The 16,535-nt window shown below is 36.3% G+C and overlaps 1 protein-coding gene across 1 annotated transcript in view; it reads left to right on the top strand.

Annotated features, from left to right (window-relative positions):
- The window catches only part of DYNC2H1 (dynein cytoplasmic 2 heavy chain 1), a 370,089-nt gene extending 366,105 nt beyond the window's left edge, over positions 1 to 3,984 (top strand). Inside the window, 1 exon segment of the mRNA XM_020996144.2 lies at positions 3,428 to 3,984. Within this exon segment, the coding sequence (XP_020851803.1) occupies positions 3,428 to 3,586 (159 nt within the window). The 3' untranslated portion in view covers positions 3,587 to 3,984.
- Positions 3,985 to 16,535: the final 12,551 nt, after the last annotated feature.

The raw sequence follows: 16,535 nt of genomic DNA on the forward strand, positions 1-16,535 counted from the left end.
CTGTGTTGCAGGATCATGGGATAATGAGATTCAGAGTTCATTTTACATAAGAGAAACCCAAGCCTCACAGGGATTAAGGAGGTTCCTCACATTCATATGGGTTATTTACTTGCTACTTATATGACTTTAGGTAATTCACTTAACCTCTCTGACCTGTGTTTCTCATCTCTAAAATGAGGGGGTTGGACAGGGGCTCTAAATCCCCTTACAGTTTTGAATCTATAATCCTATGGTTCTAAACCACAGAGCCAGGATTTGAACCGTCATGACTGAGTGTAGTGTGATTTCTGCCTCTGTAAACTGTTATATAGATGTAGCACGTACTTAACCACTTTAAATTGAAGTACAGCATGAAGGATTGTTTTCTAATTTTTCTGTCAATAATAGCTAACATTTGTATCGTACTTTAAGGTTTGCAAAGGGCTTTACTTGAATACCTCATTTTATCACCACAGCAACCCTCTGAAGTAGGTGCTATTGTTACCCCATTTTACAGATGAGGAAACTGAGGTACCCAGGTTACATAATTAGAAAAAGACTGAGGCAGGATTAGAACTCAGGTTTTCCTGTCTCTTAAGTCCTATGCTTTATCCACCGGGCCACCTAACTATTTATTAATAATTCTTTATTAAATGTTAGATTTATCCAATTATTTTAATCTAACAATATACCATGTTACCTTTTATCATATCTATTAAGATGTGCCAATTCATGTAGAAAATGTTATGCCATAATAAAAATTAATTAAAACATTAAATAAAATGAAAAATGTGAATTGCTTTGTAGAACATAAAATGATATATAAACATAATTTGTGCATTTAATATGATGTACAGAAAGTAGAAGTTTTCATGGTCAGTAGCTAAGTGGAGTGCTACTTCCAGCTTCCTTTATTGGGTGATATGGATCCTCTCACCTTTTAAGAATAATAAATAATAATAATATAATAATAACAGGGGACTGAAAATCTCATTTAAACTTGACTGCATTCTTTATCTAAAAGAAAAAAAAAAACTGGAAGCAAATGTGGAAGACATCAGAAGTGTTTGGAAGAATGCTCAGCAAGCCTTGTGCTTGTGGCAGGTGCCTGGGCAGGAAGAAAGCTGTTTAGTTAAAAACATCTTGAGAAACGTAAATAGTTGTAGCTTTCTTTTGGTCTCTAAAAGGGGAAGAAAATGAAAGCCAAGAGCTGGCCTGAGGGAAAAGACTGTTATAGATAAGACTTTTATCTTTGATAGAAAATAGATTAGGGAGAGCCTGCAGCTTGATTAAATTAAAGCATCATTGGTAGATCTCTAAAACTCCAAAAGTAATATGAAATGAAGGAATGAAGGTTTTTCTCTTTAGAACAAATGAATAAAGAATAAGTGCTGAAGTGTACTGATTGACAATAATTAAAGGATTAGTGGGTAGGTATGAAATTTTATCTAGAGTTTTTTGTATTTATTGCTATGAATTTTTGTAGTCAATATAAAATGAAGATTAATTGCTATGCATGATTATTAGTTTACAATTCTCATAGGAAAAATATAAGTGAATGGAAATTCATGTTATAGTTAATCAGTTTAACATCCACATAGAATTTCAGCTTTCAAAGGTCCCCTTAACAAGTCTCTCTTTTATGTTTTCTGTCTTCTTCCATCTTATTCCCACCCTCTAATACTCTCCAGTCCAGTGACACTGGCCTCTTTGCCATACCCTGCACAACACACTTCATTTCCCCACTCAGCATATTTTCATTAGATACCCCCTGTACCTAAAATTCTAGCCAGAGTTCTCGTTTCTGCATTCCAGGGGTGGTCAACTGCAGAGAGATCAAATAAATAAGGAAATAAGAAGAGGAAGGGATCTCATATTGGATGTTATGAATAACTTTGGAGAGGTCATTGGTACCCAGGTTGTTGGAATACAAGTAGAATGATAGGATTGTCAGTATGATTGTGAGAGGGTGAAGAGTGAGTGGTGAGGAAGTGACTTTTTCCACCAAGTTGTCTATGAAAGGGAAGAGAGATGGACATAAGTTTAAGATGTCTGGGTCAAGCAAAGGTTTTTGCAAGTCTAGTTAAGTTTTTGTGGATCTTAGCCCTACAAACCTAAAAGTGGCAACAAAGTTCATAGACAGTCATTTACCAAATGGTTATATTATTCATTCACCCCTACCTTATTTCCACTGACTACATGCTTGTACCAGCCCTTAGTACCACCTTTGTGAACTGTTACAGTGGTCCCTTCCCTAAATCATTTTTCTGATTTTGCTCTTACTCTTCCAGTATACCACTGTGTAACTGTCAGCTTTCTTACACATAGATAAACTCATGTTACTCTTCTGCCCAAAAAATCTTCAGTGACTCCCTATTTTCTCCTTAATGAAGTTCATGCTTCTTTGTATTTTCCTGGGTACATAGCATAAGTACTCTGTATACAGTAGGTATATAATATAAATATATTTTGAATGAGTGAAAGTGAAAAGAAAGTGAAAGTGAAAGATCCAAGTAAAGATAAAAGTGAAATTTCTAATTCCCAAGAAGAGGTTGTTCAGCCTGTGCTCAAAGACCTCTAAAGCCCATTAAATCCCAATGCAGCTCATTCCACTTTGTGAAATGCCCACAGCTTTGTGGAAAGCCCAGCCTTACCAGTGTTCAGCTGACAGCTGACAGTTTGAGCAATATAGAAAAGCCTGCTTTTCCTGAAATATCTTGACTACAATGTGTTAAAATCCAACCATTAGGGTTACTTTTTGCAATTAAGGAAGTCTTCTTATTTATTACTATACATCAGTGAAATGCCAGCTCCAGTTTATGTCTTTATCCAAGCAAGTATTGGGTGGGCACAGAGTGGTGCTCAAAATTATTTAATCATTAATTTATTTTATTGTTCACTTATTTGTTAAATGAAATGCGGCATATTTATAACATACACTAAAAGTGAATTTTTACATAAAAATGTCCATAATAGTGTTTTAGTGATTTAGTTATTAATTTGACCCATAGTATCTCAAGAGTTAAAAGGAATATTACTGAATAGGCTATGGAAAGACTTAGAGATATATATTATATAGGTGTGCAACTGCCATATATTAGTAGATTTTCCCCTCACTTTATTTTTTATAGGAGACTATGTGCTGTCAATTTCTGTTGCAGAAACTATCACAACAGCTGAGTATATTTAGATACATTTCTTCCTTTTTAAACTATTGTTCTGTCAAGCCTTCCTTTGAACAGTTGGCCAAGAAGAGAAAATTTGACCGATTCTGTACATCAAGAGCACTTAATCCCATAATAACTTACTTATATTTCTTTATAGCTGAATAATAAATGATAATCTATGAGTTGGGGGTTATTTGTTCATATCAGAGTTAATGCTTTATTTCAGAATGGTAAACCTAAAATCAATATATTTTATGAATAAAATCAATGATTTGTTACAGGATGCATATGGTCCATATTCTTCTGATGAGTGCATCTCCTTGCCGGTCTATTCCAGTGCAGAGAGGGATCGTGTGGTGACAAATATCGATGTACCATGTGGGGGCAACCAAGACCAGTGGATTCAGTGTGGAGCAGCTTTATTTTTAAAAAATCAATAGCATGAAATTATAATAAATACTATCCTAGCAATAAACAACATTAAATATTTAAGCTTTCAAAAGTATGGCTTGTCTAGTTTGGGAATTTTAATTTCAAATATTAGCACATAACTAACATTTTTTATCCTAATGGGCTTTTCATTTTAATAGGAAGTCACAGCATGCTGTACCTTGTGCAAAAAGTAGCTTAATGGAGTTAATGTTAATATGAGAAGATATGTTATGCATTGAAAATAGTGGTATGGTTATTGTTAGATGTTCCTGTTTGTTAAATGTTTAGTATTTTCTGTTATGGAATTGAAAATAGTGGAAAAAAAATTTAATTCAATGCTGTATATTTTTCAAGTATTATTTTCTATTATAGTTGTTTAATAAAAGATTGAGATAATTTTAAATTTTTTAAAGAATTCTGAAATTCAGTATATAAATACCCTTATAGTAAACAACCAGCAGAAAAATCTACATATTAAATTAGAATTGATCATGTATGACCATTAGTGTTAGAATTCAGAGGTAAATGAATCAGAGGAGCTTGCTCCGGTATATTTAATCATTTCACCAGGTAACATCTGGGCTGAAATCTCCCTAGCAATCAGCAAAACCAACTGAGACTTAAAACATGTCTCTTCAGAATGCTGTAGCTGACAAAGAACATTTGAACTAATGGAGAGTTCAGTATGATTGCAGAGCTGTTTCCAGATGTCCCCTTTCAACCAACTTTGCCTACAAAAGAGTTCAGTTCTCCTTGGTTAATAAACATTTTTAACAAATGAAACACATTTGAAACAAGACAAGGGAATAGTGGAGAAAAGAAGGGGGGAAGTGGTGAAGAAAATCATTGCTGGCAGGCAGAGAGATTCTTAAACTAATGCAAGAGAAATGCAAACAGTGCTTAAATAAATCAAGATAAGAATCAACATAATATCCAGGGTACCAAAACCTAGAGAATTGTCTATTTCAAAGTCTATGGTCACATCAGTACAAAGAATGCTGGGCTTTGGAGTCAAAGGAGAGATTCAGGTTCTGACTCAGTTATTAGCTGAATGATCTTAAATATATGGCCTAACTGATCTTCCATTTCATCATCTGTAAAATAGAAGTGTTATTAGATTGTTGGTATATTTCAACTGGTGGTTGTTAGAATAAAATCAGATAATGTATAGAAACTACGTCCAGCAAGATAGCCGAGGGGTATGACTAAGCCAAGGTCCCCTCCATCACCTAAGACTATCAAGAAATGTGACAAATCAAAAGGTCAAAAATAGCAAGTAAATGATAGGGAAAACCTTCATCACCAAAAACAAAACAAAACAAAAAAAAAACTCATAAAGAAACTGATTTAAAAAGAAAAAAAAAACAAAAATAGGCTACAATACAATAAACAAATAGTAGAGAGTAAAAGAAAAGGAATAAAAATCACAGTTGAAAGGAAAAGTATTAAAACCACTACATTGAGAACCGCCCTTGGGAATAATAATAGAACAATTCTGAAACTTCCAGAAGGACAGACCAGCCAGCATGGTAGTGTAGGAAAAACTCCTCCATAGCTACTCCACAAAGACTCAGAAAATGGACAAGTCCTGAAATCTAAGGGAAAATCATGAGTCTTTTTTTTTAATCTGGTTTAGTATAGGGAGACAGACAGATGTCTTCAGACAATGAGGATTGGTTCTAGCCAGGAAGGTACTAGGTAGAAACTTCCAGCCTGGAGACCAAACAGAGACCTGGGGATGTGCACTAAGATAAGAGGTACTAGACTCTCCCCAATGGGGGTCTCCCATTAAGGGGGTGGATATTGTGCAGACAAGAGGAGCAGATACCAACTGGTAGCTCTGTTGCTTACACTACAGAGCTAGATTAAAGATCCAGCATAGATTACATAAAGGACCTATGCCTAGAGGTAGAAGATCAGAATAAGAAGTAGTCATAGACCTGAAGCTGTATGATAGGCAAGGATAAGGATTAGAAGTGAATAGCAGCTGTTTGGCTCTTATCCGAAAAACAAAGTTGGATATACACTCCCCCCCAGCCCAAATTGAAGCCTAAAGCTGAATGATCAGCCAAGAGGGAGCTTACCTTTCTGTCACTCTGAACCTACAGAGCCTTCCAGATAGTTCATAGGTCCAGCAGTAGTCTACTGGAGCTTCAATGAGGGACAAAGCCGTAGTTGTGTTGCTCAAACCCAAACCTGCATCAAGAGCCAGCAAAGATTATACTGGGAGGACAGTAATCAGACTTTGTCCTAATTCAGAATGCTTTACGTCCAAAAACTTAAGAGGCCCCCAGACTGAGTTGCCCTTGAGAACCTGGAGGAACACAACACTCAATACCCTGAAAAAGTAGCAGTAAGATCCCAAAGTATAAAAACAGGACTAAGAAAAAACCAAGACATTTCCTCCAGAAGTATTCAGAGTCAAGCTCTAGCTCAAAGTCTGAATTCAGGAAGTAAGTCTGTAAGAATGAGATAATAATAATAATAACTCCACCATAAAGAGCTATTATTGTGGCAGGGATGTTCATGACACAAACCCAGAACAAGTGAGTCCAAAATATAAGCAAAGCCTCAGAGACAAAACAACTTGGGCTCAAGTTCAACTAGAATTCCTAGAAGAAATAAGAAATTTTTAAAAGAATTAAAAAATATTTCATAAATGAAATAAGAGCACTAGATGAAAGAATTGGAAAAGAAATGAGAGTTATGGAAAAAAGAGATTGGAAGAGAACTAATAGCTTTGCAGAGGAAATTTTAAAAAAAAACCTTTCCAAAGTAACAAACTATCTGAAAATTAAAATGGATCAAGTAGAATTCAATGATTCAATAAGACAGCAAGAAATATTAAAACCAAGTCAAGAGACTTTTTTTAAATAAAAGAAAATGTAAGGTATCATATAAAAAAGTGACCTGGAAAAAACTAAGGAGTTATAATTTATGAATGAATCACTGGAATACTTGAAAGAAAAAAAAAAGGTTGGACATCAAATAAATCTTGAAAGAAAACTGCCCAGATTTCTTGGAACCAGAAGGCAGAGAGGATATAGAAAGAATCTACTAATCATCTCCTGAAAGAAACTATAAAATGAAAACTCCCAGGAACATCATAACCAAAACTGAAAACCACAGTCAGGATTACACAAGATTTAGCAGCTATCATAATGAAAGAGAAGAGAGCATGGAATACAATATTCCAAAAAGGAAAAAAAGAAGAAGCTTTTAACTAAAAATAACTTACCCAGAAAAACTGAGCATAATCTAACAGGAAAAAATGTGGATTTTTAATGAAATAGAGGGTTTCCAAGCATTTCTATTGAAAAGACAAAGGCTGAGTAGAAACTTTAAAATACAGGCATAGGAGTTAAGAGGAACATAAAAAAGAAATTTAAATGAAAGAGGTACTAAGCAAGAATGAAGTGTTGACATTCAAACAGATGGAGATGATACAAGTGTCTCCTTAGAACCCTAATATCAAGGGTCATAAAGGAAGCCGAATAATGTAATAGGTCTGGGAGTGGCTTTATTATGTTTTCATCATCTTAAAAGAAGAAAGGGAAGGAAGAGAACATCCACTGGGAGAAAAGGAGGGGAAAAGAAAAATCAGCAAAATTATCTCACATAAATCAGGGTGATCAAGTTTTATATAATCAGAGGATTATACAAATAAGAAGGAATGGGGAGAGTGGGTGACGGTTGAACTTCCCTTTCATCTGAATTGGTCAAATACACACACTTATAGCTCAGTGCAGAAATATATTTCACTCAGCAGGGAAATAGGGAAAAGGAAATGGGGAGGAGGGATAAGAAAAAGGGTGCATTTGGGGAAGTAGTAGTAATCATAAAACAAACTAACCACATATGCTGGATTATGAAGAGGGGATAAAAGGTAAGCAAGAAACTTAAAAAAAAAAACACAAACCTGTGATTTGGCTCGAAGTGAGGGCAAGAAAATAGAAGCAGAGAAGGGAAAATGGATTGCTTACATTGAAACGTGTGCACAGGTACTGAACACAATCGTTTCATTCTCCACCCTCTTTTTTGTAAATATAGGGTGGAAAATGAAAACAAAATTATGAGAATAAAATACAAAAAAATACACAATGAGCATAACTATGACTAGGATGACCTCATCAATAAAACAGAAGTGGATATCAGACTAGATTAGGAAGCAGAATCCAACAATATGTTGTTTACAAGAAATGCTTAAAACATAAAGATACAAATCATTAAAATACGTGGCTAGGCAAAAATCAGTTACACCTTAGCTAAATTCAAAAAAGCAGTAGCAATTATGATCTTAGACATGGTAGTAGCAAAAATAGACTTAGAGATAAACAGGGTAAATGCATTTTGCTGAAAGTTATCATAGATAATGAATTCCAATATTTAACATATATGCATCAAACCATATGGCATCTAACTACTTAAAAGCTAAAGGAGTTAAAGAGAGAAACAGTAAAATGATTAGGGGACCTCAATGTACCTCTTTCAGATTTGAACAAATCTTACCAAATAGAAACAAGAATAAGGTAAGAATCTAGAATTTTATAAAAGCCTTCTGGCAATTATTGGATGAGAACAGAAAGGAATATACATATTTCAGCTGTACATTGCACTTTTAAAAATCTGATCATATACTAGGGTATAAAAGCCACACACAAAAAATAAAACCTTAAATGCATCTTTTATGTACCACAATTCAGTAAGAATATATTCAATAAACAGCCATCAAAGAAGTTATTAAAAGTAAGCTACAGACTAACTTAAACCTAAAGAATCCATGGGTTGATAAACAAATCATAGTTTTTTTTTTAAAGATAATGAAAATGAGAAAACGTGCCAAAATTTTGTGGATACCGGCAAAGCAACCCTTAGGGGAAAATAGATCTCTAAATACTTTCACAAAAGAAGAAAAGAAAAACAGACCAAGAAATGGGGCACAATTTTTTTTAAAAAATTAGAAAACCAACTTTTAAAAAACCTAAATAAATGTCAAAATAGAAATTCTAAAAATCAAAAAAGATAAAAATTGAAAAAAAACCATTGAATTGATAAATAAAGCCAGGAGGTTTTTTTTTTAGTAATAAAAATAATAAATAGATGAACAATTGGCTAATTTGATTAAAAAGAAAAAAAATAAAATTACCAGTTTCAAAAATGGAAAAAGGAAAATTCACAAGTAAGAATCACAGTAAATAGAGCACTGAGTCTAAAATTAGGAAGTCCTGAGTTCAAATTCAGCCTCAAACACTAGCTGTGTGACCCTAGGGAGGTCACTTTAACATCATCTTGCCTCAGTTTACTTATTTGTAAAGTGAGATAATGATAGTATCTACCTCCCAGGGTAGTTGTGAGGATAAAATTAGATAATATCTGTAAAGCACTTTGCAAACTTTAAGGTTCTATATGAAGTATGAATTCTGTATAAGCATAAGTAAAGTTCTACGTAAGCATTATTAAAAAATATCAGAAACTATTTTGCCCAACTTTTGCCAACACAGCCAACATTTTAAATGAAATGGATGAATGTTTAGAAAAAATAAAATAGATAGTTTAACAGAATAAAAAATAGAGAATTTAAAGAACCCAATCTCAACAAAAAAGAAAAGAAAAAAAAATTATACATCTTATAAGTGAACACCCAAAAGGAAGAAAAAACCCAAGACCAGATGGACTTACAAGCAAGTTCTATCAGACATTTAAAGAACTAATCTTAATATTGCATAATCTGTTTTCAAAAATAGAAAAATTAGGGGATCCTACCAGTTCATCCTATGATATAAAAATGGTCTTGATACTTAAACCAGGGAGAGCCAAAACAGAGAAATAGGATTATAGACCAATATTCTTAAAAATATAATGTAAAAATATTAAATGAAATAAAAGCAAAGCTACAGTAAGATAACATAAAGATTATATACTATCATCAGATTGAATTTGTAGCAGAGATTCAGAGTTAGGAAAACTATAAACATAATTAACCACATTAATAACAAGAATAACAAAACCCATGTGATTATTCTATATACTAACGTCTATACTGATCTCCAGTCTGGCATCTCCAGCTGCCTATTGGATATCTCAAACCAGATATCTATAGGCATCTTAAATCCACATGTTCAAATCTGAATTTATCTTTCCCCACAATCTGTCCCACTTTCCTAACTTCACTGTTAGTGTTAAAAGTATCACTATCCTACAAATCACCAAGGTTCAGTGTTATCTTCAACTCCTCACTCTCTCTCACCATCAATATCCACTCTGTTGTCAAAGTATGTTAGTTTTACCTATGTAACATCTTTCACATATGTCCTTTTCTCTTCTCTAAAGCTGCCATGACTGATTCAGGCTCACATTACCTCATTCTTGGACTATTACAATAGCCTACTGATTAACCTCCGTGCTCTACGTCTCCCCTCACTCTAGTACATCCTCTACTCAACTCAAATTTTCCTAAAGTGCCAGTCTGACCATGTCATCTCCCTACTCAATAAACTCCAGTCACTCCCTATCACCTCCAGGATTAAATAATAAAATCCTCTGTTTAGTGCCCAAAGCCCTTCATAACCTTCCCTCCTTAGCCCCTTCACCTTTCCATGCTTACACCTTGTGCTCCCATGTGTATTGTGAAATTCAGTGATACTGACCCCCTTGCTCTTCCACAAACAAAACACTCCACCTCTCAACTATGGGCATCCTGACTCTCCCCCATGGTTGGAATGCTCTCCTTCCTTGTCCAAAAAAAAAAAATAGGGCTGCCTGAGGATAGTCATCAGGTGGGAGATTCCCCCTCACTAAATACCTTAAAGCAAAAGATGAATGACCACTTGTTAGTCGTGCTGTAGAGGAGATGTATGTTGAACTATATGTTTAATGAGTACATGTTTTGCATAAATGTGTATAAACTTTGTAGAAAGTAAGATCCTTGAAAACTGGGAATGTTTCACTTTGATCACTTTATCCCCAGTACCTAGCATAGTCACTGACATATAAACACTTAATATATGCTTGTTCAATGATCAATTGAATCTTCATTCATTCAACAAACATTTTTTTTTTCCTGCTTGGTACTAAAAGATTTCAGTAGAGACAATGAGTGCAGTTTGCAGAGGGAAATTTAGGTTTCATTTCAGGAAAAGCATACTATCAGCTAGAGCTGCCCAAAGCTAAATGGACTTCCATAAGACTTCCATAGGAGGTAGTGGATTCTCTCCTTCTTAGGGGACTTTAGTCAATAGCTACATAACCCATTTATCAAGTATATAGTGGTAGGGCTCCTTGTACACTTGTAGATTAGGCTAGATGACTGCTAAGGTGTTTCCCAACTCTGAAATTCTATCATTTATATAGTATCTATTATGTAGAGATAAAAAATCAGAAATGAGATGATAGCCTTTGCTCAGTGCAGTGGATAGAAATGAGAGCTTAGTCCTCAGGGGGGCCAGTTGCAGCTATTAATATTTTTTGAAATTCATCTATAATAATAATAATAATAATAATAATAAGTTACATTTATGTATCATTTTAACGCTCTGGAAGGTCTTTACACACATTATCTTATTATCACAACAACCCTGTGAGTTAAGTGCTAGCTTCATTCTGACAGACTTCTAGTATTGCTGCCAGCCAGATCCCCAAGGCTTCACAGGAACCTCAAATAATCCACTGCCATTACCAACCCTGGGTGCTCGTAGAAGTCCAAGATTCCTTGAGAGACAGACAGAGACAGACAGACAAAGAGAGCACATCATGGTGCAAAACAGGCTCCCCTTTCATCCTTCTAATAACATGTTAGTTCTTTGAGGGTAGAGTCTATTTCATTTTTTGCCTTTGTACAGCTAGAACACTGCCTGGTATATGCAGCTACTTCATAAATCCTTGAATTTAATTGTATTCAAAGTGCATCATCATCATCATCTCTTTAAAAAAAATCCTTCCTTTCTTTGCCATTAAATAGCTGCAGCTTAGTGACTAAAATAGGAGGTACTCCAAAGAAATAAGGGGATGAGTTCAGAGAGACTTTTGTGACATGCACTGTAATGACCCACAGGCCAAGAGGGCTGGGGTGGCTTTTCTCATTATGGAGTCCCAGCCCTGAACTCCTGGAGACCAAATTCAGAACTGGAAGAGACTGGTATCTAAAGAGGAGGATGAGGCTTTTTCTCATTTGTTTCTGCCTCATTATGCCAGAGTAGAATTCTAGGACTAATCACCTAAACAAAGTTCTAGTTTGGCTCTTATCTCAGGTCTAATCAAAAGAAATTAACTGGATCCATTCTAGAAACATACTCAATGTACAAAATAGATCAGGTAGAGGACAGCTATTTATTCTTTCCACCATAAAGCAAATATTTAAAACACAAGATTCATAAGCATACACTGAACAAATTTAAGCATAAAGAAGTAATATAGTTTAGTCTTAGATAACAGCTAACATTAATATAACATTTTAAAGTTTGTAAAGATTAAGTAGCTTAAAAGGACAGTACACCCTTCCTGTTAGCTTATTTGATCTTCACAAGATAGGTCCCCATTTTATAGGTGAGGAAACTGAGGCTAAGAAAAGTTGTGACTCCCTCAGGATCACAGAGTTAATAGGATTCTGAGATAAGGTTGAAACTCAGGTGTTCGGGACTCCAAGTCAAGTCCAACACTCTCGTAGCCTAGCTGCCTCAGATCTGCTCTCTGAGCAGCTTACTCAAGGCCGCCATATTCTGGCCAGCTTGGTATGGCTTGACTTTATCTTCCTGGTGGTGATGTTCTCTTCCACATGGTGTTGTAGCAGCTGCAGGAAGCACATCCTGCAGAACAACCAGCACCCGGACCTCTCAGAAGCTCCCAACACTCTTGAACTCACCCAGTTGTCACCAAAGTTAGGAATATCTGTCTCAGGACTGCTGTTCAGTCACCTGAGTTCAAGGGAAAAAACACAAAACAGAAGAGTCAAGAAGAGACTTGAAGTCTTGTCTCGGGCTTTTCTAGGCCATCACGTGTTTAGTGGGATGTGTGGCAGTTGTATTTGATGGGGATAGCCCCTGGACCCCAAAGCCCCTGAACCCAGATTTCTGGTGTTCACCTGAGCTGGCCCATCCCAGTCAATCCTTTTAACTGCCCTTTCACTATGGCTCTCCAGGCACCTAACTCCCTCAATTGTCTGCACCTGGCCCACCACGAGCTACTTACCATTCCTTAATCTCACCCAGATCTTCCCACAGTCTTTCTGTATAAAATATCAATCTTACCCTCTGCTCTCTCCTCCCCTCCCCTCTCCTCTCCTTTCCTCTCTTTTCAATTTTTTTTCATAGACGCAATAACTGTGGATCTAATTTTTACTTGAAAGTAAAGGCCATCCAGAGGTCATGGTCACCATTTTGTTTATTTAGTGCTCCTGAAGACATGTTCAGGATGCTGGGCCACTGGTGCTTCAGCTACACTAGTTTCCCTTCTCCCAGGAGATTCTGGTCCTCTAACCCTCCCTGACACTGCTACACCCCTGGAAGGCCCTAGTAAACATAAAGAAGTACATGCCTTCCACAGAGAATGAAATGCTGAGAGGGGAAGCATATTTAGCTTGAGGGATATTATATTGTGAAGGGGAATGAGGCATGGGCAGGGGGGAGTAGCTAAAGGAAAGGGATGCTGCAGTGGCCTTGGCTTTGGTTGCCAAGAAAGGAATCAATGGAATGAAATATCCTGAGTCTGGAAGGAAAATGCGGAGCAGGTATCTACACATCCTGGAATCATCTCATCTGGTGTGGTGTCAGATGCTTCCAGAGACCAACCCAAAGTGAATGAATAGAGGCCGCACAATCCCAAGTCTTCCACTTGCTCGACAGCTTGTTTGCCTGAATTAATTAGATTTTCAGGGTTCCTGTGCAACTACAGCCATAGAATAATTGTGGGTTAGGTCTAGGATTTAGATTACCAGCTCAACTACTATGATCTTGAGCTTTCATTCTTTGGGCCTTACTCAACCATAAACATAAGGGGTTTGAATTACATAATAATTAAGGTCACCTTTAGCCCCATCAGTCAAAAAATATTAAGTACCTACCACTATGTTTCAGTGCTATTCTAAACATTTGGGATACAAAGACATAAAGGAAACCATTTGGAAAGAGTTATATTCTATTGGTGGAGGGAATATGTACAAGTATGTGTATTTACAAAATATACACATAAACACAAGGTGATTTTGGGAGGAGGCATTTGCAGCTGAGGGGATCAACAGAGGCTTCAGATAGGTGCTGGAAACTAACCTGAACTTTGAAGGAAGCTAACAATTCTAAAAGGTTAATTCCAGTGGTTTCCCTCTTTTAATTTCTTCCTATTTCTCTGTACATGCCTTTCTTTGCCTATATTTGTTTCCATGTTGTGTTCCTTATTAGACTGTAAGTTCCTTGAGGGTAGGTATTGTCTTTTGCCTCTTCTTGGCATATAGTAAACACTTACTATGTATTGAATGAATGAATTGGTGGCCTGTTGGACTGTACAAGACTGTACAAAGGTGCAGACATGAGATGTATACATAATGCAGAGGATAGGTAAATGTGCCTATTTTCCTGAAAAATCAAGTGAAAGACAGGGTTGTTGTTGTTGTTCAGTCATTTCAATTGTGTCTGACTCTCTATGACCCCATTTGAAGTTTTCTTGGCAAAGATACTGGGGTGGTTTGCCATTACCTTCCCCAGTTCATTTTATAGATGAGGAAACTGAGACAAACAGAGTTATGTGACTTGCCCAAGGTCATACAGCTAGTAAATGTCTGAGGCCAGATTTGAACTGATGAAGAGGGGTCTTCCTAACACCAAGCCCAATGTGCCGTCCACTGTGCCACCTAGTGCCACCTTCTGAATAAAGGGGAGTAATATGTAAAATGCCTATAAAGGTATGGTGCAGCAAGGTTGTGAAGGGCATTAAATGCCGTTTGTGTTTTCTCCTAGAGACCAAAGGGAACATATTGAATGGTTGAGTGACTGGGCTGACCTATGCTTTAAAAATATCAGTTTGACAGATGTCTGGAGAAAGGATTGGAGACAGAAAAGATTTCAGATAGCAAGACCAATTAGAGAGTGATTGAAATAGTCCAAATAGTTTAAGTCTAAAGTTTTATTATTCTGTATCATTTATTTAATGCAACAATGGATTGGGACATAGAGGAAATGGATTAGAATTCTCCTACCTTAAGGAAGTCAGTTATACCCTCTGACCCTTAGAGGCTCACTTATACTGTCTTTAAAGAAAATAAGGGGCTAGATTTACAACCATAACTAGAAAATTTTTCACCTAGGGCAAAAATAAATTATGGAAGTGGCTAGTGGCCAGATAATTCTGTGGGCATAATTGCGCTTGGAAAAGAAATATATCAGACATGGGGGGAAGGTGGTAGGGTAGTAGAGAACACCAAAAAAGGCACAGAAATAGAATATTGACCAGTTTAACTGGAATGGAGAATGAATGAGGAGTAATCCAAAATAAACCTGGTAAGGTAGGTGACAACAAAATCCTGTAAGGGCTTTAAGTACCAGAATGAGGGTTTTGTATTTTATTCTAAAGACAACTAGGGGTTCACTAAAGGATTTGGAATAGAGGAATGACATGGTCAGAGACAACAGGGAATCACTAAAGGATTTTGAATAGAGCAATGACATGGTCAGATCTGTAGTTCAGGAATAGAATTTTTGTAGCAGTGTGGAGGGGGGATTGGAGAAGGAAAAAACAAGAGTTACAAAGACCAGTTGAGAGAATTGCAATCAGAAAGAAGGGAACCAATGTAAGAGAACTTTGTGGAAGTAATCAAATCATAAAGGAAAAGAACTGTTGGTAATGTGGCTTGGAAAAGAGAAAGTTAAGAAAGAAAATTGCAGATTTTTCCCACTAAATTCTCCCAGCTATTCCTCATAGTGTCATATAGTTGACCCTTTCCAGGTGACACTGGGAAGTTCTTGTAGCCTCTCTGTACATTATCTTATACTGAGATGAAGAACACAGAATGATACATTTGACAGCACCCTAAAGCATAACACTGATGGGCAAAAACAGTGAAAATTATGTCTGCAGCTTTGAGGACTCATGATGCTTTTCTTTAATTATTTGAGAATTGGATTATGAACTTTAAGAAATGGCTAATGTAGAAGAGATAATAAGGATCTGTTATTTGTATACAGAAATTTTGCTTTTCAAGGGCAAAGAAAAGGAAAAATACTAAGAAAAATAGAAATATTACAAAGAAGTTGTGTTAAAGTTGGTAAGCACGCAATTAGAGTTCATCTTTCTACCCCACTTCAGTAGAAACAGTCAAACACTTGCCCAACATTCCTTTCCATATTTGTAACAATACAGAGGGAACATGCTCATCTTCTCTTGTTAGTCTTCTCTCACATTTAATGTTTCTCTTTGTCAGGAAACTTAACTCAATCTCATATGCATTTCTTTACTCTCATTTTCTCCTATTCTGATGATAAACAGCTGGTCACTTTCCTCCTCCTACCCCCTCTACCATTTATGATTCAATAATTGGAAAGATCACAGATCTAGATCCAGCACCTGCCATCTATTCCAGCTTCTCTGCTTGTTTTACAAATGAGGAAACTGAGGCCCAAAGAGGTTAAGTGACTTCTCTGAGGCCAAATAGCTAGTAAGTGACAGAGGCAGGATTTGAGTCCAAGTCTTTTGACTCAGAAGCCAGTGCTCCTTCCATTCCATTCCATGATCACTTTGATTTTCCCTGTTTGGGGACCCCCCCCCCGCCTTAGTGGTCAAAAAAGTTCATTAACCTGGTGGCCAATCATCTGAAAGAGATTAGTTCTTCTGGCCTTCAAAAAATAGGCATGTAGTTCATCTCTGGGACAATATTTAAGGCATATCCAACTTGAAAGGACCTCCCAGAGCTTATGCTCCATGGTAAAAGCTTTTGAAAACCCAAGTCTTACAGTGAATTCACCCATCATCATGGAA

Source organism: Phascolarctos cinereus, unplaced genomic scaffold (genome assembly GCF_003287225.1).
Source record: "Phascolarctos cinereus isolate Bilbo 61053 unplaced genomic scaffold, phaCin_HiC Scaffold_726;HRSCAF=1367, whole genome shotgun sequence".
Taxonomy (NCBI): Eukaryota; Metazoa; Chordata; class Mammalia; order Diprotodontia; family Phascolarctidae; genus Phascolarctos; species Phascolarctos cinereus.